The sequence below is a fragment of the Micromonas commoda genome, chromosome 1, assembly GCF_000090985.2.
Source record: "Micromonas commoda chromosome 1, complete sequence".
Classification (NCBI taxonomy): Eukaryota; Viridiplantae; Chlorophyta; class Mamiellophyceae; order Mamiellales; family Mamiellaceae; genus Micromonas; species Micromonas commoda.
The window spans coordinates 936,465-959,156 of NC_013038.1; the positions used below are offsets into that span (position 1 = coordinate 936,465).

A 22,692-nucleotide genomic window follows, 5' to 3' on the forward strand; every position below is an offset into this window, starting at 1 on the left:
TGCCGCGTTGATGGACCTTTCATTTTTTTATCCGCAACCCATGCTTCAAACAGTTGTGAAAGAGTTCTCAAAGCGCTATTGAAGTCTTCCGAGGCATGCACTGATCAAAGGGCGAAGCGTATTCGCAGTAACGCTGCGAAGGATCTCGCTGTAACAGCTGTTAAGATTTTGAAAACCGGCCGCGCGCGCTGCCTTCCATTTCTACATCTTTTGCACTTTATCACGACCTTGCAAGCTTTCTCTGAACTACAAGAAGAGTTGCTGCGTTGTGAATATGTCGACGTTTTGTCTGAGTCGGCATTACAAGATGTTGTACTTTCTGTCATGAAGATTGACGGAATAGCACCGCAATCTCAATATATTTGTTCACATATTCGTGAGCTCATGGTGGTATCAAGGATACCTAGATCTGCCTCCTGGTCAGCAGAACGAAGCACGCACTCTTCTGTGCAACATTCTCCGGTCCTGACTTCAGAACTGCCTTGCGCCAAGAGGTTGTTGAGCAACCCTTTGGATAAGCTTGAAAACAAAGCAATGCCGCCGCCCCGTAAAGTCCTTCGCAGTGCGAGAAGGTCCCATGAAAAAGTGTCGAAAACGTTGGCAGTGAGGTGCCGCAAGGCTTCCCAATCACCATCCGCATTTAGGATTTTTTCTGAAGAAGTTGGTGAGACTCTTTTCATGTCGGACCTTCCAAATGCACTTGCGCATGGAAGACGTTATCGCTATTTCGTGAACACCGCATATGGAAATCTAGCTGAGGATTGCCATGTTACCGAAATGGCATTGAACAGGTCAACTACGGCCACAGGACATTGTCCCCGGAGTGAACACGAACTTTCGAAGTTTTCCCGATTCATGCAAACGTCTTTGCTTGCTCGTATATCAAAGTTTGCTATCCATCGTCGAGTTGTGCGTGAAACGCATTTTCTTGAAGCAGCAGTTCTGATGCCAACATCGACATCAAGAGCATTTTCTACTGTTTCTGCTGCTCTGTGCTTGGAACGCCTACCATTCATGTTCCGTGACCATCTTCAACAGTTCGAGGAATTGTATGCGCATATACATCTTCCAAACAATATCAAGGTTTCAAAATCCTACTGTCCAGATCCATTACTTGCTAGGCTTCGGGGACACTCAGAAACATTATGGATGAGCTGCGTCTTCTGGGGCGAACTATCTGCTTGGCATCGTTTGACTTTGGAATGGCTGCTTGTGATGCTCAACAGTTATCTGGAAATTTCACCAGGTTTGCACAGGCGTGATACTGTTATAGCGATTGAGATTCTTATCCACATTCGTTTCTTACTCGCTGCTAGTATTTCGCTCACACTGAACACATGTAACAACTCTTCACGATGGGGCTTCGTTGGTTTGTGGATGCGTGCAGCTCATTCATTGAACAACAAAATCATGCACACTTGCTCCTCTCATTTATTCGCACGGATGATGAGTAAACTATATTTGGGAGAGCGTGGATCAATCTTGATTCTTCAAAAGTACATGGACATCGCGTTTGCTGCTTGTGATAGTCAGAGACAGCTTCTAGGTGCCCATTACGACTTGTGCACAATATCAAACACCTACTTGAATGCTTGTACACCTTGCTATCTCGTGAAATCTTTTTTCACTTCAATTATTCAAATGCATTCTGTGCTGCATACCAATTCAACCGGCAATGATGGTCATATGTTACAGCATAGTGGACAATCACTCGACCTTTGCGCGCCTATGATGATGCTGTCCAGAATGAAATGCATTTTGGAACCAAGATCTGGCCTTGCAACCCACAAAAATATAGTCACCACAGAGCCATGCGCTGGTAATTCGAAATCTCTTTGCGGGGTTTGTCAGAGAGGTCAAATGTGTATTAACTCGACAGCACTTGCACAGGCGGCATCTTTAACATCATTTTTCCCCCCTTTTCAGGCGTCGGAATCATATAGTGCCAATTTTCACGTATCTTCCATCTCCTTTCTGCGTGCTTACATCACAAGCTCTACGCGTTTTCCACTTAAACCTCTTGATTGTGATGGGCGTGTCGCGATGCATCTCAGGTTGCTGACTACGCTCACGCAAAACAATGAATCAAATCTCACGGGAAATTTCCGCAAGTCGAGCCCTGGTCACTTAAGGTCAACCAACGAATGTGGAACATCGCACGATTTGAGGGTTTGTGTGTGTTGTACATCGGCGAAAAAATTATCATGTCATTCAACTTGCTCTGGCAACATCATTAAACAGCATCTCGCGAATTTCCTTATTCTTGAGATTGGCCTCGAACACGATATCTTTATTCAACAAAACTTGAGGGGTCAGAGGGATAAGGTGGATGGTTGTGGTGTTTGCACTGTTATCAACAAAGTTGTACACTCGAAGGTCACAAATCCCATGGATCATTTCCAGACCACAAGCAAATATCAGCAGAGGTCATCAGCAGAGGTCAAGAATCTGAAAGGAATCGAACCATGTAACACTCTGCCATCGCTTTCAGCACACGAAGTTAATGAATATCATGTGCATCGTAAGCCGCGTTGGTTGTATGATGCCCGCAAGACTCATGTACATGTGCTTGAACTAGTCTTGGCTATATTTGCCACCGATATTACTCGGAGAAAGATTGTTTGGAATGAAGTTCCTGCAAGGAAATGCACTGCCCTTCAGCTCCAAGACTGGACAGAGGCGTCATATAGATGTCTACGGTATCATCTGAACTTCCATGCAAACACGTCAACCCGGAACATGTTGTTGTCACGCATGCATAAATTCAGTCCTGATGAACTACGGCTTCTTCGCATTTCTTGCGAATGTCTTTTTGAGCCAGCAAAATATTCGCCTCTAAGACTTATTGGACGTGGATCATTTGCGAACGTATACCATAGTTCTTTATCTCTAGAGCTCAAGGCCCACAGCCGCGATGATGTAGCAGCAAAAGTGTTTGAGCAACCGCAAACAGTTTCTATTTTCTCGGAGATAAAGTTGCTCGAGGAAATGCAAAAAGATGCACTGATCGTGAAGCTCTTGGACTATGGTGCATCAGCAAATCGCGCATTCATCGTGATGCGACAGTATCCATCATCTCTGAAACGTTGGCGGGGCTCTCAAAGGTACGGTGTTGAGGCAGGAAATATGCGCTTGCCAATCCAGCTTCATTTGAATATATTTTCCCGTTGCGTTGATGCCGTTTGCGCACTTTCAGATTTCGGCGTTGTGCACTACGACATTAAAGCAGACAACTTTCTTCTAGAACCGGAGATTAGTTGCTCAGTCAAGGAGTTCTGGGATCCACCGCAAGAGAGATGGAATGAAGTGCCGCCGTTTCGTGTTCTTATATCTGACTTTGGTGAGAGTCGCGTTTATGCGGGATTTCAAAGTGCCAGAACGTCACATAATCATGGAACAGAGTATATCAAGGCGCCTGAAATGCTTAAGATAAGCAAGACTTCATCATTAGATGGAGAAGAATTGGATCGACGTGCATACGCGAAATGTGGTTGTCGTGTGGATGCTTGGGCTCTCGGCTGTTTGTTGTTTGAAATTCTCGCAAATGAGTACATGTACGGAATTTATTTGCTCATAATTACTATTACCTTGCTTGCTTGCACTGCCTATATTATTACCGTATTATTATTATTGTCGACCACTTTTTGTTTATTTGTTCATTCTTATTACCTGCGTGCATACAATAATGCGCGTTTGAATTTTGAATTAATCATAAAATACATTTATCTGACCCTTCCTTTAGGGTACGTATGGAATATGTATCAAATAATAATATCATTATTATTATTACCTTCATTCGTTGAAAAAAATATTATTCCGTCCATTCTTATTATTATTACCTTCGTTCGTATTATTCTTACGTGGAATTATGATAATAATAAGTTTATTTACTAATTTGTCATTGACTTGTCGGTCCCCTCTTTCAGTTGTACGATGTTGACTGGGTTCGATTTTTCTTACGAACGACCACACCAAGCGTTGAGCTGGTCCCTCGGAAATCGCTGCGCATGCTCGACTGCATGCCAGTCATTCATTCGCTCGTCTTTTGGATGCTTGTACGAGATCCTCACTGGCGACCTGATGTCACTCAAATAAGGAAAAAGCTTTCCACCATCATGGCGACAACTTTTTGCAAACAAAATGAATCACGAGAGAAAAGTTATCCCTCATCTGCTGGAATGTCGTATCACAACTTGAAGTGCCAGTCTTGGCCACTTCCTTTTCCGCAGGGCCGCCCAGCTTCAGTTCTGCATGCACCTCTGATTGGCTTGGAAAGACAACCTACTCCTGGAATTTGCGATGAATTCAACATGCAAAATGACTCGTCCCCTCTTGATCACCTTCAATTCACCCTTACTTTGCTTGCCAAGCCAAGACTTGAAATCCTAGTTTTTAGTGAGGCACTTCATAAGTCATTCAACGAGTCGTTTTTCGACGCCGTCCTTGTCTGTGGTAAATTACCAAATGATCGTGGCAGCTGCGACTTCAAAAGTTTGGAATGCAACAATCATGCGAAGCTGTATAGCAAAGCGATATCCTGTGGTATCGCTGCACAAGCGATCGACCTGCCCAGTCCGACAGCACGTGGTCATGATGTTCAACTTCAATTCGCCGCTGTAATTAGTTCTGCCGTAAGTTTTGCTCGCCGCATAAGGCTTGGCCCGCAGGCAAAGTTGGCGATAATTTGCAAGCAAGCTGATGTCTCGGTGGCAGCTGTAGTTGCCATTGCGATCCAAGTTGATATGGACGGAGGTGATATCCGATCTACCATATTCAGCTGCTCAAATAAAGATGCCTATGGCAAAATTCATGCAACCGACTTGGCGCGTTTATGTGCATGGGAGACAGGATTACGTGCAACGAGCAATTATCATTGAAATAAATTGGAGCACCGAGTTGGAGTTGGAGTTGCTGATGTTTGCACCCATTCGTTGCGATGACAAAGTAAAGATGATCGAAAATCTTTAATTGCTCAGTTTGAACTAACTGTTTGCTTCGAAGGCACCTGGATACCTAGGAGTGGACACAATATACGGATCTTTCTCGATGGATGATGCATGAAAAATTTCCTGGGGGAAATGGGCGGCGGTTCACGTAGCCACACAAAACATATACCAAGGTAAAATCGAATTTCGCCATTTTCACCCTTTCATTTTATCTTCTAACATCTGTGGATTCATCCCACGGCACAGTTTTCTTCCAAGAGTATGCCGTTTTCACTCGGTATTGGCATCCTCTGCACGCCCGGCGCTATCATTTGTTGAGATGACTTTCCATCATTTGAAATCGTTCATTCAAGCAGCAGAAGTTGGCCCTCACTGTTGGTTTTTCGACCAACGTCTTCATAGTCGACCGTCTCAACTTGTTCGGATCTATTCACGCACTGTAGGCTCGGCTGATGGTCTGCATTTTCATTCATGAGCGCAAAAAATATATTTGCCTGTCGAATGCTACCTGAAAGATCATTTCCCGCCGTTGGATCGACCCAAGAAACGTCCAGATGATCATTCACTCTGTTGCATCGAAGAATTTCACTTGTTTTCAATGGTTGCGAAGGTTTGTATGCATGAATCCGTGAATCAGTAAGCTCAAAATATCTCACGAAATACTGCTTTAGCACTAAGATCAACGACAGAATAGTTGAAAGTTCAACATCTCGGCGCGCTGAATCATCGACTTTTGTTATTTTTCCCGCTGCAAGACGACCAAATTCTTCAAGATGTCTGCGAAGTGCGTCGTGAAGAATTGCTGCGCGAAGCGAAACTATTCGATTGAGGTGGAAGACGACATACATGACTTCGTCGTTTGTGGTGTATGGCAGCAATGAAACAACATTTGCAAGAAAACACAAGTATGGAATCTCTGATCTTGATGCAGCACCCTCAAATCGACGGAGTATTGCATGAATAAACTTCAGACGGGAATTGCGATTTTGATGCAGTAGCTTGTATATATTTGCACAACCACGGCTCACGTCATCTGCGTTCGCCACTTTTATCGCCTTTCATACGGTCACGAAGTTGAAGTGTACTTCAAGAAGGCTAATCAAACAAAAGCCAGAAGAAATGGGCTAAAAATCGTTCATCACCTCTTGGTCAGAGCATGTCTGGTTATCGTCATTTGCCCGTCTGAGTGCATGCAGCAGCCTTCGACAAAATTCGAACATCATTTGCATCCCGGCACTTAATTGATTGTCGAAGAAATCGGGATATCTGCCCCTTTGATGCCTTAGCATTTGCAAAGCAAGCTTCTGGATGTTATTGTTGGGATCTGCCTGTAGGGCTATGAGATGCGGAAAGCATGACATTGGGTGTACAAGGCCTTGACGCAATACAACCTCCACGAGGTGTAGTGCCTGCAGCCTGACGGATGCATCTGAATCGACGCAAAGTTGGAGAATATGAGGCCAGTATCGCTGGGCTAAACCATTTGAGAGGTTACTTTCGCGTTCACCATTTACTATTTGAAAACGCCCCTGAAGCAATATACGGTCGTGCTCTTGAGTCTGGCTATGATGACCTGGACAGAGCCGTTGATCACCATGCGGCGTGATCTTTGGGGTGTTGGCCTTTGATATGATTTCCGTTTCCACTTTTCCTGAGTAAACATCTTGGACAGCTTCATCTCTCGTGGGTACCAACAGTTTATTTTCTTCCTCGCGGAAAAATTCTGCTAGATTCTGTAGTACCTGTTCTTTGATGCCACTTTCAGAAGAACGGCTAAGAGCCGCACACATGATCCCATCCATTGAAGCCTTGCCGAAGTCATTGTCAGGAGATAGCATCAAACGCGGGCGAGAGACAAATATATATCCGCATGCTTGCAGTGCAATTCGTTTAATGTTGAACTCAGAACCACCCGACCGGCGAAGGAAGTGGCGGAATAAACATAAGAGTGATGCCGGAGAAATGTCATCTTCCCCCGAGTCTTCCAGAGCGTCAGCGCCAAACCGAGATATCTGACCGAGCACAAACAATGCCCTCAGGACATGTGCGTGCTCTTCTGGAGACAAGAACTCTTTGGCATGAACGTGATGGAGCAGACTAACGAAACGCCTGGCTATCTGCAACGCTCCGGATGGGGCATGCGCAATGGGTTGCATTCTGGCAATTGTGCAGATGCAGTGTGCTGCCTGGTGAAGCACACCATGATATGCGTTTCGAAGTAAAATGAGACGCAAGTCTTTTTCAATTTCTTTTGCAAAGTCAGAAGTTAGGGATTTTGATTCCCCGATGACTACATCCAAAACAGATATGCAACATTGCAGCTGCATAGAGTTGAAAGGATCATTTTCTGACCTTTTAATATATGGATGTAATGTCGTCGCAAACTCCATCGGATCCGTACGTGGAATGCATAGACGTTTATCAGTGACACATAAAACATGAAGGGCGAGTGCATAACGCACTGATTGGGGGAAAAGGAGCAGCCCAGCTTTCCCAATCAACCCGTTCGGCATATCGATGTTATTGTAGGTAACCCTCCCCATAGATATAGTTTCGTTATCCGATTGTTCCTCGTGAGCGAGAAAACCGTTTAGCACAGCCCGACATAGTCGCCCGGCAGTTTTGAAAACGCTATGCCTCTGATATTGTGAAACAGTGCCAGTACGAGAAATCCGATTATTTTTTGGTTCACCATCTGAAAAAAATGCCCTTCGCAAAATCACAACTATTGGAAATGTTGCCAAAAGCGGAAGTTTGGCGAGACCCGTGCGACTGACACAACAGTACACGTCCCATAGTACTTCGACCAGCTGTTTTGCACGCTCATCAACATTCTTTATTGATGGGGCGGCGGTGGGAGACTTGATGGCTTCAGTAGGAACTTCATCACTCAGCCACATGCTGCGAAATATACGTACCACCAACTCTTGGATAGCAATTTCATCATCAAGGATACGAAAAGCAAGATATCTGAGGATCTGGCGCTCATACCTAGAGTCCGATATCGTGGACAAATATTTATGCAAGATGTTTATGACGCGCTTCCGGACACTCGTGCCAACATCCGAAATGCGCTCAAGGATTGCGGGGAGGTATTTATGAGCAACCTCTTCATCATTGATGATGTGTTTACCAAGAAGTTCAACGATTGCAGCACGCACCATGGTACCGCTATCTGATAGTCGTCTTTCTATAGCTGTTTGCATTCTATTCGAATGCAGCAACTGAGGTTTTGTGTTAACCACACATGCTATTGCCCGCACAGCAGCTGTTCGTACCATTATGGCGTTGTCCTCAAGCGCCCCGACTAGCCTTCGCAATAGAGCGTCAAGCTGCTGCGCAAGTGGCTGATTTTGGCGTAGAATACGGCACACGCGGATACTGTCGGCCCGAGATAAGATTGAAGATTCTCCATGTCGGCCCGACAAGGAATCTGTGTTTCGTTCATTCAAAACCGACAAAAGGTTTTCATACAGCGCTTGACTCCCGCCAGGGCATTTCAAGCCTGAGCGGAAACCTGTCCCTTTTTTGTCACATTCTCGCGACCACTGAGCTAGGTAGAACAATACAGTATGCAGCGGAATACTGCACGAGGGTGAATTTTGTTCCATGATCTGATGAACATAACATATAAGCATGCTTTCAAGAACAAGCGTGTCGACACCTCTTGTGAGAGTTGTTCGCGCTTCAAATCCGATGTTGTCATCAGTCTGTTCCCGAATTTTGGCAACATCCTCGTTTGCCAGCCTGAATGCTATAACACTGCATTGAGCAGGCAAACTTTTCAGATCAGTCGAGTTATCGGTGAACATTTGCAAAATTTCATCGTTTTCACAAGCGATGGAGTCTTCCGTTAATCTAGCGGCAATTTGACCTAAAATCTCTAAAGCAAATTCCCTGAGCTTTGTTTCCGGCGAGTTCATGCCCAAGCCGGATAATAGCTGGGCACACAAACTCTGCAAAATGACACTCGCAACAGGCCACTCCGGCATGTTATGCGTAGTAAGAAGATCTTGAACAGTGTTTTGCAGCATGGCTTTGATATTAATTTCTTGAGCCCTAGCAGATTGCCAGCCAATTAAAAGTTGCTTCCAGAAATGATGACTCCAGTGGAAGGCGGCAGCATAATTAGTCGCCGCACTGACATTTTTGGCGATTGTGTTAGCAAGAGGTGGCCCGCTGCCTTGAATACACTTCATTAGCATGGCTGTGACGATTTGTATTGATAGATTCTCATCATGCGGCAGCATGAATCTTCGACTCTGGCGACCATTTCCAGGTAATTTTGGGAATGTCACCAATATTCTGTCTAAGATACAGCCGCGGTGTTTTGGATAACATTCAAATGCGGCGGCGACGACTTCAACAGCGTTTAATTGGATTAGGTACATTTCTTCGACTGCTAGCGACGAGATGCATAGGTCTACTATTTGCAGTATAATTGCGTCTGAAAAGCAAATACAACGAAGTACTTTCGAGAGTTCAAGAAGTATGGCAGAGAGAATGTCACTCAACATCAAGGGTACTTGGGAAATTGTCGGTGGTGCATGCGAAACTGGAACGTCATTTTTGCGCTTTGACGTACCAGATGTTAGCTCGCAGGGCGGTATCTGTGCGACGACGTCGTTACCTTCACCGGAGTTTACTGCATCTGCACTGACCTTAAAGATCTGAAGTCGTGTCGGATCAAACCAAGCATAGACATTTTGTGTAAGGTGGAACTTTAAGAGGTCAACGAGCTCTATAATCAGATCCTCCCTGCAGTTCTGCACCCCAGTAAAACCCGCTGCCATGATTTGTAGAGACAATGCCAACGCTACCAGTGCTCTTATGATACACTGAAATTTCGCACCTCCAGTATCTTCATTTTGCTGGATTTTCATGCGCTCTGCGAGCTTCATTTGCTCACTTAAAATAGAAAGAAGTTCAGCAACTTTCTGTGGATGTAACCGCTGAACGGCGCCGCATTTTATAAGTCGACTCAAGATACTTTGAATTTCTCGAAGATCCTCTGTTAGCAGCAGCTCAAAGCTTGAATATTTTTTCTGCAAATCAAACGAGGTTTTCATGTGTTGCTGGCATTTTAACTTTAAAAGACAATAAAGTTGGAATAATACGCACGTTTGATCCATTTGGACCCCGATTCGATTTCTCGCACACTCTATCAATGATCATTACTAATCGGTCTGCAAATCCACAATGTCAGTCTCAATGATTGAGGGAGGTTTGCTAAACGATGTGTTCTCACCAAGCAAAGCTGTTTCATTCGGCTCATACTGCATCGGGACGACAGCTGACTTCGTGGTCGAGTTCGTTAGCCATGGTGTCTGGGCTACATTTCGCCCTGGCGACGACTTGGCGATGGTCTCTAAGGATATTGGCCCTGTTTGAGTGGCTTCGGTCCGCTCGAAAAGCTGTTTCAGAATATCTGCGTGGTATTGCCTGGGTGGGTTCGACTTATGCGTTGGTCGAGAGGCTGCATACAGTACAAACAAGTGAGAGGCACGGAGGTCGTCGTTTTACTGACTGATTCGCACGTGAACATGATAGTGAATTCGGCCCGCAGATCGCGCGGCGTAACGTGCTCCCACCCAGAGTCGGCGGCGCGAGGCGTAGGGTACTTGACCTGCGAGGTGCCAAAGAAGAGTTATTACGAGCAACGCTGTGCTTTAATTCAGGTGTGCCGACTCACAGATATTGTACGTCAGCTCGCAAAATCAAGCTGTCCATCTCCGCGACTAGAGTTTTCGACGTTTTCGGTTCCTTGCGAGCCGTTCCTTCCTTGTCTAAAGCTTTCGCAGGAATGGCAGGCAAAGCACAACGAAAACTATCGAAAGTCGCCAAGTTCGAAATTCGAAGTTTGGTGCAAGACGTTTCTCGCGAACGATCAGATCTCATCGTGCTTCTCCTCGCGACGCGGCTAAGACCGGATTGATCGGTAGAGCTAGACGCAGTTTTCAACTCGCCATGTTAAAAGGATTCGAGCGCTTCTACTTCTCCGTTCTTCCTGTGCGCAACAGGACCGACAGACAAACACGAACGAGGCTATAAATGCCTTTTATTGAGAAGCTAGGTATTTACAGCGGTATTTACCACGAATCCCGACCACTAACCCCTGAGTTAGAAATTAGTGACCGGGTACGGCTGCACGTAGTGTTCGTGTGCTCCGTACATTCCGCCACGAGCGCCGTGCTGGCGGTCGTTGGTGACGGTCGATCCGGCGACCCTTTGCATGAGCGAGATGATAAGCGCGACGTGTACGAGGGCGAGGTTTCGGAGGTGGATACGGTTTCGGAGCTCGTTCGGCGGGTCGATGGAGTCGTAGATGGCTTGCGTCCGCTCGTTGACGTTGCCCGAGGCTCGGCGGGCGGTGAGTGCGGCGACGTCTTTGAGGAAGTTGAGGAACGGTTTGCCCATCCTTCCGTACGTGTCCATCACGAGCGGGATGAATTCCTTATGCACCGCCGTGGCCGCCGCCTTGTACTTGTTATTCTTGTCAGTCTCGCGTCTCATGATGGGGTCGCTGTTGGGGGCCGAGTTGCCTTGGCGGGGTCGTGGTTGGCTCGTGTGGTTGACTGCCGAGTCCATAATGTGGGTGATGGAGACGTCTGCGAGGATTGTGATGCCGGTGTCTCGCAGGCCGTCGACTCGGATGTCTGGTCGCAGGTTGTTGGTGTTGCCGTTCCGGTTCGTGGTACCCGGTATCTCGCCGATGGGCTCGGTGAACGTGATCAGGCCGCCCAGCTTGCAGACTGCTTGAACGGCGAATTTTACCTTGTCGTGTGTCCTGGTCTGGTTGCCTCCTGCGTTGCTGGTGTGGACGCAGATTAGGTGGTTGAAAGCGTGGCGAGGTTCGAGGGCCACGTGAGGCGGGTTGCAGCAGTGCGCGAGACGCTGGTTGTTGTGCGCGTCGGTGAGGCAGGGCATGGGGAGGTCGAGTTCCTGTCGAATGCGCATCTTGCAGAGGTGCGAGGCCATCTGGAGCCGCGGCTCGAAGGGGCAGACGCGGTGCCATGTCATTGCGTGGGGGCTCGAGAGGGAGTGCATGGCGGCCGATACTTCGGGGGATGCGGCTTGGAAGAGTCCCTTGTACCGGCGCTCGTGTTCCAGGTGTGAGAGCGTGCGCTGCAGTCCTTTCACAGGGAAAACTTCACCGGGGGACTCGGAAAAATCCACTGCCAGGATTTTCTGCTCGTACCTTCGTATAGATACCTTTGTAATAAATAAATAATAAAGGTACGTATATATATATGAATGAAGGTACCATATATATACATACATTATTATTGTAATCATTTTTATGATAATATTCTGGATTTCAGGCAGCTGTGGACACCCCGGAGGGGAAAATTTTTATTAGAGTGGTATTAGGGTTATTTATTAGAGTGGTATTAGCGCTTATTACCTTCGTATTTACCTTCGTATTTATTTTTAAACAAGCGACGCGACGTTCTCGAGTTGACGATTGGAGGAGGAGCATGTATGGGCACAGCACGTGCACATTTATTTCGCTTGGGGACGAGTTCCAATTTGTGACCGCGACCAAGGGACGCATCCTTTCGGTTTGTTTGTCGCATGGACGCTTGTGCCCGTCGAGTTGTTCAGCGTATCCCTGTGAAATATAACGGACACGTTTCATGCCATCAAAGTCTGTGTACGTTACAGGTTTGGAACTGTCCGTAGCAGCCCGTTTTTCTTCACTTCTTTGCGTTCACCCGAGCATCTATCTATTGAACAGTACCCTCTTCGTCTGGTGGAAAATTCTTATGACAACCAAAAAATTTCCGCTGTCCGTCACAAAGCGCATGCTAGAAAACTTGAAATCGCGCTTCTACGCGAGCATGAATGCCTCGAGCTTATATCTACAGACACAAAAGTTGAGGACGGGCACTGTATCGCGGTTTTACGCGAGGGAATCCTCTATATTACGCCGATAGAGTGCGCGTATCAGATGCGTCCTTCTATGGCTCGTTTGGACGCTGTCGAAGAACGCCGTAAAGTCAACGACAAGAGTTTTGATGCAGAGTTACCCAAGCAGGTTTGTACGCATCCACTGGTCCTGTGACTCCTTTCAATTTTGTCATGCCTCCTTTCTGCGAAGTTGTTAAAACTTGCAACGTCTGGAACGTCCGTAACTTGCGCTCGCTGTTGATGAGATGGAAAATGAGTCAACGTGCATAGCAGCTGATGACACGACAGATCTCGGGGTTATGAGCGTAGGTTCTATGAAGCTTACTCCTTTGCACGTTCATGTGAAGCGGCGAGAAACTGAACGACAGGCAGAATTTCGACTCCACTCACACGCCCATCTTAAACAGCTCGAAGATGACGAACCATGGCTTCAGCTGAAGCCGTCATTTCCAGGCGAAGGCGAAGCTGAAAAAATTTATAACGCCATCACTTTTTCCTCCGCGCCTCATGAAGTTTTAGAAGACTATTCGCAAATCAAAACAAATATTGTTCCCGTTTCCACCTATTTAGATTCAATCTGTCCAATGCCGTCTGGAATACTTCTCGCCGACGACACTCGTCATACCGCAATGCTTGCTGCATCTTCAACTTCTCGGACTGAAGCAAGGTCACTTCGAGAGGCAATTCGTGCAGCTTTTTCCGATAGTCGTGGTTCGGTTTTGCGCTTCAAGCAAATCATAGAATTCATTCCAGAAGCATGTGAGATCAATGATGTCATGGATGCATTGCAGACGTTGGCCCATCTCGTGCAGGGTTGTTGGGTGATCTGCTCGGCATTGTCATGTGGAGGCGATACACGGCGCGAAAGAGACCGTGACCGCATCTTACTTCAGTTTGCTCGGCGCCGCACTATTTCTTCCCGAGATCTGATGAGGTGAGGTCAATTTTTTTCAGCGGCATGGTGGATCCTCGAGTTTTTTATATTGCGCATTCGTGCAGAACCCTTTACGCGTCGATGTTCGTTGACCCTTCACCTCGTCATAATCGCCAATCACATCAGCTTAGTGAGCGTTCCCGTGAAAGACAGAAGCAGGAGTTGTTAAACGAGATCGCGGTCCCTACTAGCAGGCAAGCGAGATGGATTTGTGGTGACAACAATTGCGCAAAGGATACATGGACTTTTATTGAACCTACAGATGATTATTTTATGAGTTATTTCCCCGAGGTCGTGCAGGCTGAAAGCGAACGATGGCAGAACATCGAATCTTGGTTCAACAACAAGATGGGCCAATTGGGCATGCCCAGCCCATTATCAGTACCTCCTTGCATCTATCCAGGTGTATCTGTCAAAGCTCGAAGTTTTATTTGTTCATTGCTTCAAAGATGTGGTATCATGCGACTCTCGAACATTCGTACATGTCTTGAACAACAGAAAGTGGCTGGTTTGGACTCAGTTGCTTTTCTGTGCGAAGCAGAGCTTCTTGGAATATTTGGAAACAATGTAATGTGCATCCAAGGGGCGTGTGTATTACGATCAATTGGAGACAAACATATTGATCCATTTCGCAGACTCTTGCTTGAGTTGCTAGACAAAAACGACCGAAGTATTAATCGTACTGCTCTCATCGAAAAGGCATTATCCCTCGGGATCATGCCATCAAATTCAGCATATATTCGGTGTCTTGGTGATCTGTGTGTTTCAAGAGGAAATGCATGGGTGTTGAAATGTGGACACAAAAGCGCGGGTTTGCAATAGATGCAACATTGCATACTTATTTGGGTATACGTTGAACTCATTCACCTTCACCTACTTCATGCCGAGGTAAAAATCACGAGAAAGTGAGACCTCTTCAAGCATACTCCTCAATTCCTCATACGTAAGTTCATGACTGCGATCTACCTGAGGTCCAACAACCTCATGCAGTATCGATGCATCCTGCCCCAGGACGGCTTCGTGCGATCCGACAAGCAGCTTGACAGCCTCGGCCTTGATTGTTGCTGCAGGTTGTCCCGCGCCAAACAGAAAACGTTTGTACTGCTGCAAGACAGCCTGTCTGGGATCCTTCTTCAGATCTGGTGGGAGTTGGTCAATATACACCAATTTGTGCAGAACAGTAATTACCTGCAAAAACGGATCGGCAATTGGACGGACTCTATCGGAAGCTATTTTAAAATTGCATCTGTGATGCCTGGAGCTACCAAGCTCTGAGACAAGATTAGGAGGATCTTTACTAGAGTCATCAGCAACTATGTGTCGCAAACTGCTTCCTGTGTTATTGGGTCCAACGCGTTGTTCGATGTATGGCGATGCAGGCCTAGTCGGATAGATCGATGATCCCCGAGTCAGACCTCGAAGCTGCCGAATGGCCTCTCGCTTACGATGCTCAACCATGCCTTCCAACTGTCCAGATTCTTGCAGGCATCTGAGCTTTATTTGCAATCCGTCGTTCAAACTCTGCAAATTTTCTACTGATCGCATCAGACATGGGGCGCATGCTGCAGCGACCTCTACTATTGATGGCCTTTTGCACGGTTCAACAATCAGAAGCCGGCCAACAAGCCCAACCAGGGCCGCAGAATAATATCCTACCTTCGAACAAACGGCCACGGCTGACGTTGTCGAGTAAATTTTATCACCTCGATGGCAGTCAACATCACCTTTGGATTGAATGCGCGGTGCCATCTGTCTAGATCTGCGTCTAATAAGAGGTTCTAATGATGCGTAACGGCCTTCGACAACGGCTGATGCGATTACCAGTGCATTCGGGCCCTCAAAAGGGGGTTGCAGTGCAAGCATGAAATAAAGTATGCACCCAAGAGACCAGACGTCAACCTTATCCCCATAAGGTTCATGTTTAATCATCTCTGGGGATGAATACGCGATCGTTCCCACTGCAGACCGCATCACTTGTTCGTCTCTTCTACGCTTTGACCAGTCGCCATCATGAGCTTTGGCGAGGCCAAAGTCTGCTAGTTTTATGCGTTGCGTTCCGTGCTCGATTAATATATTATTTGGGCTCAGATCGCGATGCACCACCCCTTTTACGATGTGAATGTAGTGCAGTGCTAATACAATCTGAATGAATATGTCCCAAATGGACTCTTCGCTGATTCTCTCGTTCTTTTCTGATGTGCTTTTGATGAAGTCAAGTAAGGTTACGCCTTCCACTAACTCCTTTGTAAAGTGGTCAAAAAACAGTCAGCAAATTAGAAAAAACTTGGACTGGAATGAGTAATGAGACAGTTTAATATATGATGCAGGATCTAACCATGATAATGTACAATCGGCCACCTTCTTTAAATGACTCATAGTATTTCACAATGTTGGGATGGTCTAGTTGGCTGAATATTTGAACCTCCATGGCAACACGACCCACTGAAGCGGTAATCTCATCGGGCGATTCCCCAAATATTAATTTCTCCACACCAGGATCAAGCTCTTTCATCGCATACTGGCTTGTAATGCTTCGTGTCTTGAACACGCGATGTACGCATCCAAATGCACCAGCACCTATGATTTCTGTCACAATATAACCATTAATGATCCTTTGAGATCCGCTGTGATGGTTACCATGATTCAAGTTGGTGTCCTCAAGTGCAGACAAAGAGTTGTGCACGAGCTCGGAAGTCATTTCACACCAATCATGAGCTAAATGGCGGTATTTCTCCACGTCATGCTGATAGTTTCCCACATCAATGAAAGATTCATATAGATCAGCAGGAAATATGCACTTGAACATTTTCCTGTTGCACTCAGCACTAAACACAAAGCGCAAGGCCCGAAATGCGTGAGTTTGAATCTCAAACATTGACTGAAATATATTTTCCCAACGTTTACGCACTCGAAGCGCATGTGTGTCTGTCAATAGCCTTCCGAGCAAGTATACTCCGCCGCAACGCCGAATCTGCAGGGCTCCCTCATCTTCTGCAGCCAGCTTACTCAACACAGAGCATATCAGACACGTAACTGCAGGATCACAAATCCTCGGATCAGTTGCATTCATACATGACGTGCTTATCGGCATTAACATAGCCAGAAGAATTGGGACGGCACCGTTGGATAGCGCCTCAGCAACTGCAGATCGCTCTGATAACAAACAACGAAATAAGCAAAGAAAAGACTCAAGCGCAGCCGCTGGTGTTTTTCTGCTCAGCAAGCCCAGTGTGATGTAGACACCCCCCGTATTTTGAGTTTTCCTCCTGATTTCTTTAACTTTGCATATCGATTGCAAAAGCGCACTGGCGAGGTGTTGAAAAGCGCTATCATACTCGCGCAGTATGATCAGAAGTCTATCCACGCAACCTAATTGTCCAATGATTGCGGCACTCTCTTCTGACCGGGAGGATATTGAAGATAGAGTCATCAGAGCTGAAGCAAGTAAAGACGGTTCCTGAACAGAGATGAGAGCGATTGATGTCCGATGCGCATCGCAGTCAACGAGAAGATGCCAAGGGCACGCTGTCCGGTCTGAAGCCAATTTTTTAAATATTGAAGCGATCTCTGAAAGAATCTCAAAACACAGTTTTTCTCGTCCGCCAGTAGATGGTTCTCCATTTGATTCGGCGAAAAGTAAGGATGCGTAGTCCTCGTATTTTTTTCCGAGGGCAGAAACGCTGCCATCAATTGTTACCAGTTCCTTCACAAACCGCTGGTCGCGCAGAAATAGGCGAGTGCATTGTAGAACGCGCAAAATGCAAGACGGAGGGGCACAGTCAGAGTCCGTCGGCAGCAACCGGTACGCTTTGGACAATAGTCGATTTTGTACAATAGCCCGGAACAAATCGCGAAGCTCGGAATGCGCACGACCGCCTTCTTCACCAATGGACATGAGGTCGTTGCGACCGTCTACGAGGAACAATGCCATCTGCTCCAAACCGTGCTCCTCCGCTTTACTATGTCTTTCGCTCAGCTCTGAGGATGTTCTACTCAACAGTTCGAGAAGAGAATTGGGCCCTGAGCCAAGCCATGACGCATCACTAAAGCATGTGCAACGGTCAAGAGTACTGGCCGACCCCATCGCGTTTAGAGTTGTGGCATAACGTCTGTCAGGCCTTCTCTGTGAGAGGCGGTGGGAAGGTTTTGCTGAATGTATTATGCTGAAGGTTTACGAAGGTAAAATAAATATACAGCAGGTACGAACTACGAAGGTAATAACTAACGAAGCAAGCAAGTAAATAAGCAAGCAAGGTACATACATATATAATAATACGAACGAAGATATATATATTTAATATACGAAGGTAGTTAATAAGTACGAAGGTAATAAGGATAAGTCGCTTACGTGAACGAACATAATCGGAATCTTTAGACTGTTTGCCCACTGGATGGAGTGATTGTGTGGATCGTAATGATAAAGTCTTTACGTTAGTTATTTAATATAATCGTTATGCATAAAAAAGTGGCTCACCCTATCTAGCTAATGAAATTCAGAATACGAAGGTAACACTTATTATTATTATTATTAGTCTATGATATATCTTCTTAAACATACCTTCGTATAATACGACGGAAAAATATGAACACCCGTCTATCTGCTGCGTTTCCCGCGCACTGTCCACCTGCTGCATGAAATTCAGATTAATATATGAGGGTATCTCGAAGATAAAAAGCTGGGATATACAATATACCATACATGTACGAGCGAGGGTATTTAACTCTTTTAATACCATGCGAGAAGTAGAACCAGGCAACGCCACTTTCGCACCGCGAGGAAAGTCCAGAAAAGCGACCCAGCCCTGATCAGATCTCAAAACCTGATTTTCGAGAACTTTTCACATCGCGATGGAAGTCCCCACCGTAATTGGCCTCGGCCTCGGCTTCGACGGCACATCAAACTGGATCAACAAGTACCTAGTTGACAGATATCTATTTGGGTTGGACGAATTCAGGCCTGAAGCTTATGGTATCATGCGCAAGTTTTTGGTTTTGTGGACATTCTTGACGATCTTTACGTTCCTCCTATATTTCTCGCTCTGTCCGCTCGTCTACTATTTGTTGTACACGAGGCGCGACGCGCATGGGAAAAATTTTGCCTCCTGGGACCGAAAGGAAGGAAAAGATCAAGTCATAAACGAAATTAAGCTCAGCGTTTTCTCAATAATCGTAATGGCGGGCATGACGGCACCTTTCGAGCTCCTCGTCGAGGCCGGATTAACCAAAATTTATTGGGTGAGATTGACGGAACCGATCTCGGACTCTGTCCCGATCTTTCAACTCTACCCCTCCTCAGACGGCAAAAATTTCCTCACCTTCTCACTTTTGTGCCTACTCCAGGATCTGCCAACTACAGCGTTAGGCTGGTTTTATCTGACTGTCGGTTCCCCGCTAATGTTCTTACTTTTTTCCGACACCTGTGTTTACTGGATTCACCGGGCTTTGCACCATCGTTTGCTGTATGCACCCATCCACAAACTTCATCATAAATACAAAGAAACAACCCCTTTTTCCTCATACGCATTTCATCCTCTGGATGGTTGGCTGCAAGGGTGCCCGTATCACATCTTCGTTTTCATTTTCCCGATGCACCACATTAGTTACTTTTGTGCACTTGCTATCGTGGGACTGTGGACCATCAACATTCATGACCGAACTACATACAGGATTCCATTTATCAATGGTGCTGCACACCACACCATCCACCACACTGGATTTACTTACAATTATGGGCAGTATTTCGTTTTCTGGGATATATTCGGGGCCACCTTCAAAGATCCATATAGTTGCGCGCCATACAGTCAGGAATCGCGCGCCGGCAAGAACGGGTCGAGAGAGACCAAGAGTTGTTGATGGTCGCAGAAATATTTTCGAACACGAAAGGCATAGGGGTGAGAGTGGAGGATTTGTCACGACACAACTCTCCTTACTAAGAAATCCTTCAGGCAATTATTTTGTGCACAGGAATGTGTTCTTGTTACTTGTACAAAAAATATATCAGCTAAACCTCCGTGCCCGACACATATCAGAGTGAATCTACTGACAATGTGCGCGTGACTCATTTTGGTCGGCTGAAGCTGAGCGCAAGGTTGTCCGCATCACCATTGCCGCTGCACCGCCCCGTAATCTGAGTATGTAACCGCAAATGCCAAATTTTTGATACGCCTCCAGTGCCCCGCAAACCTACGACGAGCTATATTTAGAGGTACTTTTCAATAGTACCAGTAAGGGTCGACTTCGGGACGGCACCGATAACAGTGTCAAGCTTCTGTCCTCCCTTGAAGATCATCACAGTGGGAATTGAGCGAATACCGTATTCGGTGGCAACGCTGGGGCTTTCATCCGTGTTAAGCTTTACCTGATTATGATTTTCCGACTGGTCAGTTAAAATGTGCAAAGCTTCACTATCTTCCCAAAGAAGATGTCTCAATTCGCTATCAAAATCGCTGCTTTTGCGTGCCCGAGGATAACGCAAAAACTCGTTTAAAAACACCGCAAAGTGCGTCGGACATCACGATGTACTTGCGCATCTCGCGGAGCTAAATGTGTCACAGTTGGCAAAAATCGATGGGATCGCAAAGTTTGGACAACTTACCGCCTTTAGCTTGCCGGAATATTCTTCAGCTAGCTGATCGATGAGCGGTGCAATCATCCGGCAGGGACCACACCAAGGCGCCCAGAAGTCCACAAGTACTGGGATGTCACTCTTCAGTACCTCTGCTTCGAAGGTCGCGTCAGTAACCACGGTTGCGGCACCTGGAAATCGATATGCGTTCGAAAGGAAGGTTAGGAGTGGAACGCCGTTTTACCCTGCTTCGGTTCCTGTCGGTATCCTTGCAGGATGCTTACGTGGACAGGGTAAGAGAAACTCGGAAACGAGCCGACAGGAACGACATCGTCTCTTTCATCAAGCAATAATCAGATAGGAAATGCCGGCGCACCGTTGCCGTTAGTTACCTCAGCCCGCGTCGCGGTATAGCGCCCGGCACGGCGGCGGGGGAGGCCTACACCGAAGTGTCGAGTTCGGGAATCGCGTAAAGTAACCTTTGAACTCAGCCTCGAGGTCACAGTCGTAGAAGCGACAGTGGACATGTTTGTAACGATATGTATTTGTGCGCGGCGATGCAGAGGATATACGGAATTAGCTTGCGCCGGAGGATGAAGCGAGGACGCGCACAGTACGTTTCTCGTTCCGAAGGGAGCGTGTCTTCGTGATGTTTAACAGAGTGAAAGAAAGGTTTTGGTATTTGAGGATTTGATTTTTGTCCCACCAATGATCAGCATTTCCTTTGACGAAGCATTTTTTCTTTTGATCCCGACCGAATGGAAGGTCAACAGTCGTATCTATCTACACTACTAAAATCCTACTTTCGGACGAATGAATGAGTAAGGTACCTTCGTAACTCGCTCAACGGTATCGATCCTAATCGAGCTTTGCTCGAATTTTCGGCCAATCAGAAGAGTGAGGATAACTCCCGTACATGTCTTTTCAGTCAGCATTTTTGCACATCGAAGCGAGAAAGGGGAGCTTCGGCAGCAGCAGCCAGGCATAGCGAGCATGTATTGCGCCCGCATGGATATCAAATCGATAAACAGGTGCCGCAGAAGTGTCGAGAGGGTCCATGCACCACGTTTCAAAGCAGGGCGCGACTTTACATGGGCGCGGTAAGCATGGCGAAGCCGCGCAGGCGCGATGTCATGGCAAAGAAATCAACTCGACGAGTTATGAACCGTCAAAAGTGCGACGCGCGTTCATGTTCTTCTTCTGCTCGCCCTCGCGGGGACAGATTTTCGGCCTGTCGGCTCATTGGAAACGTTGTGCACATACCATGTGTACTGCACACGGCGTTGCGCGGCTCTTCGCGGGAAGGCGCGGCGCTGGGGAGCAACTGAACGCGCCGAGTCGAGCAAAAACACATCGAATAATAAAAAATGATTAGCGCAGCGTGGAATTTGTGCTAAGGCAGGTCCTAGCGGGAACTCGTAATCATCATCTACCCTTGCTTTTATTTTTAAACGCAATTTTAAAACTGGTTATACCTTCGTAATAAGAGTTCCGAACGAAGGTATTCTGAATTTCATTAGGGTGGGGCACTTTTATATCGATAAGCTTACACCATAAGAGCAAGCACCTTATCGTTTATGATAAGGGTAAACGTAGAGATAATACGACACATGTATTTAGTCATAGATCGTATCGCTTATGTTCTTACGAGTTTCTTACGCAAATATTACTCAAATATATAAAGCGCGTTATCATTATTATCTTTTACCTTCGTATGAAAAAAGTGGCTCACCTACCCTAAGTTGGGACGAGGAACGCCAGTGACGAAGTCACATTTAGTACCACATTCTACCCCAACTTTTTTCGAACTATGTGACGTTTATTGGTGTTCTGATTGGTCGAGAGCTCGATCATTTGCAAAAGTCATAGACTAAACAACCGTACGGTCGTCGTTTGTTACTTTATTGCTGACAAACAACGTTGTGCGACGCCTTCCGTGTCTTTGGACGACGACTGTTCTGCGAGACGTCCTTATCGTTGCGCTTGGCGTGCACGTAGTCGTCGTCCTCACACGCACGCCACTTGTGAACGAAGAGTCGACGCCAAGGCGTCTTCTGGTGAGGCGATGGTAGACGTCGAAGTTGACCGATGTATCGATGAAAATTCAGCTTCAAACGATAAATATGTAGCCTTTCTCAAAGCGTCTTTCACCGAGGCTTCACCGAAGCTTCATCGAGACTCGTCCCAAATCAGCCTCCCGGAACCGAACGTTCCTGTTCATCAGTCTCACAGGGAGGCACCTACGGATGAATAGACCATATTCCCTATGTCGTTGACTCGTTGATTTCGTTGACTCGTTGACTGTTGACTAAAACAGGGTCGCGCGTGTTTTTTTC

At 46.5% G+C, this 22,692-nt stretch overlaps 8 protein-coding genes across 9 annotated transcripts; 4 read left to right on the forward strand and 4 right to left on the reverse strand.

Annotated features, from left to right (window-relative positions):
• Nucleotides 1-2,969: 2,969 nt before the first annotated feature.
• On the forward strand, nucleotides 2,970-4,877 carry MICPUN_51473 (predicted protein; the record flags this gene model as incomplete). Its single annotated transcript, XM_002507140.1, has 2 exons — nucleotides 2,970-3,554; nucleotides 3,743-4,877. The coding sequence occupies exon 2, from the start codon at nucleotides 4,008-4,010 to the stop codon at nucleotides 4,875-4,877; it is 870 nt and encodes a 289-aa protein (XP_002507186.1). The 5' UTR covers nucleotides 2,970-3,554; nucleotides 3,743-4,007.
• A 70-nt stretch (nucleotides 4,878-4,947) lies between these two features.
• On the reverse strand, nucleotides 4,948-7,102 carry MICPUN_51474 (predicted protein; the record flags this gene model as incomplete). Its single annotated transcript, XM_002507532.1, has 2 exons — nucleotides 4,948-6,001; nucleotides 6,089-7,102. 2 exons carry the CDS (start codon nucleotides 7,100-7,102, stop codon nucleotides 5,291-5,293), a joined length of 1,725 nt encoding a protein of 574 aa, XP_002507578.1. The 3' UTR covers nucleotides 4,948-5,290.
• Nucleotides 7,103-11,066: 3,964 nt separating this feature from the next.
• Nucleotides 11,067-12,242, reverse strand: MICPUN_55161 (predicted protein; the record flags this gene model as incomplete). Of its 2 annotated transcripts, none has more annotated exons than XM_002507534.1 (1): nucleotides 11,067-12,242. In XM_002507534.1, the coding sequence occupies one exon, from the start codon at nucleotides 12,240-12,242 to the stop codon at nucleotides 11,067-11,069; it is 1,176 nt and encodes a 391-aa protein (XP_002507580.1). The 2 variants fall into 2 exon arrangements, with proteins under 2 accessions (XP_002507580.1, XP_002507579.1); XM_002507533.1 differs by having other exon boundaries at nucleotides 11,067-11,381.
• A 279-nt stretch (nucleotides 12,243-12,521) lies between these two features.
• MICPUN_55174 (predicted protein) lies at nucleotides 12,522-15,400 on the forward strand (the record flags this gene model as incomplete). Its single annotated transcript, XM_002507141.1, has 4 exons — nucleotides 12,522-12,611; nucleotides 12,685-12,988; nucleotides 13,146-13,791; nucleotides 13,941-15,400. 4 exons carry the CDS (start codon nucleotides 12,522-12,524, stop codon nucleotides 14,611-14,613), a joined length of 1,713 nt encoding a protein of 570 aa, XP_002507187.1. The 3' UTR covers nucleotides 14,614-15,400.
• Nucleotides 14,018-17,875, reverse strand: MICPUN_55175 (predicted protein; the record flags this gene model as incomplete). The annotated part of the gene is made up of 3 exons (XM_002507535.1): nucleotides 14,018-14,547; nucleotides 14,659-16,032; nucleotides 16,127-17,875. The coding sequence occupies 2 exons, from the start codon at nucleotides 17,873-17,875 to the stop codon at nucleotides 14,665-14,667; spliced, it is 3,117 nt and encodes a 1,038-aa protein (XP_002507581.1). The 3' UTR covers nucleotides 14,018-14,547; nucleotides 14,659-14,664.
• A 675-nt stretch (nucleotides 17,876-18,550) lies between these two features.
• On the forward strand, nucleotides 18,551-19,794 carry MICPUN_112695 (predicted protein). Its single transcript, XM_002507142.1, has 2 exons — nucleotides 18,551-19,026; nucleotides 19,132-19,794. The coding sequence occupies exons 1-2, from the start codon at nucleotides 18,640-18,642 to the stop codon at nucleotides 19,642-19,644; spliced, it is 900 nt and encodes a 299-aa protein (XP_002507188.1). The 5' UTR covers nucleotides 18,551-18,639; the 3' UTR covers nucleotides 19,645-19,794.
• MICPUN_55177 (predicted protein) lies at nucleotides 19,738-21,005 on the reverse strand. The gene is made up of 3 exons (XM_002507536.1): nucleotides 20,733-21,005; nucleotides 20,307-20,547; nucleotides 19,738-20,237 (listed from the first exon to the last, which is right to left on the reverse strand). Exons 1-3 carry the CDS (start codon nucleotides 20,881-20,883, stop codon nucleotides 19,991-19,993), a joined length of 639 nt encoding a protein of 212 aa, XP_002507582.1. The 5' UTR covers nucleotides 20,884-21,005; the 3' UTR covers nucleotides 19,738-19,990.
• Nucleotides 21,006-21,307: 302 nt separating this feature from the next.
• On the forward strand, nucleotides 21,308-21,916 carry MICPUN_112696 (predicted protein). Its single transcript, XM_002507143.1, has one exon. The coding sequence runs from the start codon at nucleotides 21,414-21,416 to the stop codon at nucleotides 21,729-21,731; it is 318 nt and encodes a 105-aa protein (XP_002507189.1). The 5' UTR covers nucleotides 21,308-21,413; the 3' UTR covers nucleotides 21,732-21,916.
• The last annotated feature ends 776 nt before the right edge of the window (nucleotides 21,917-22,692 follow it).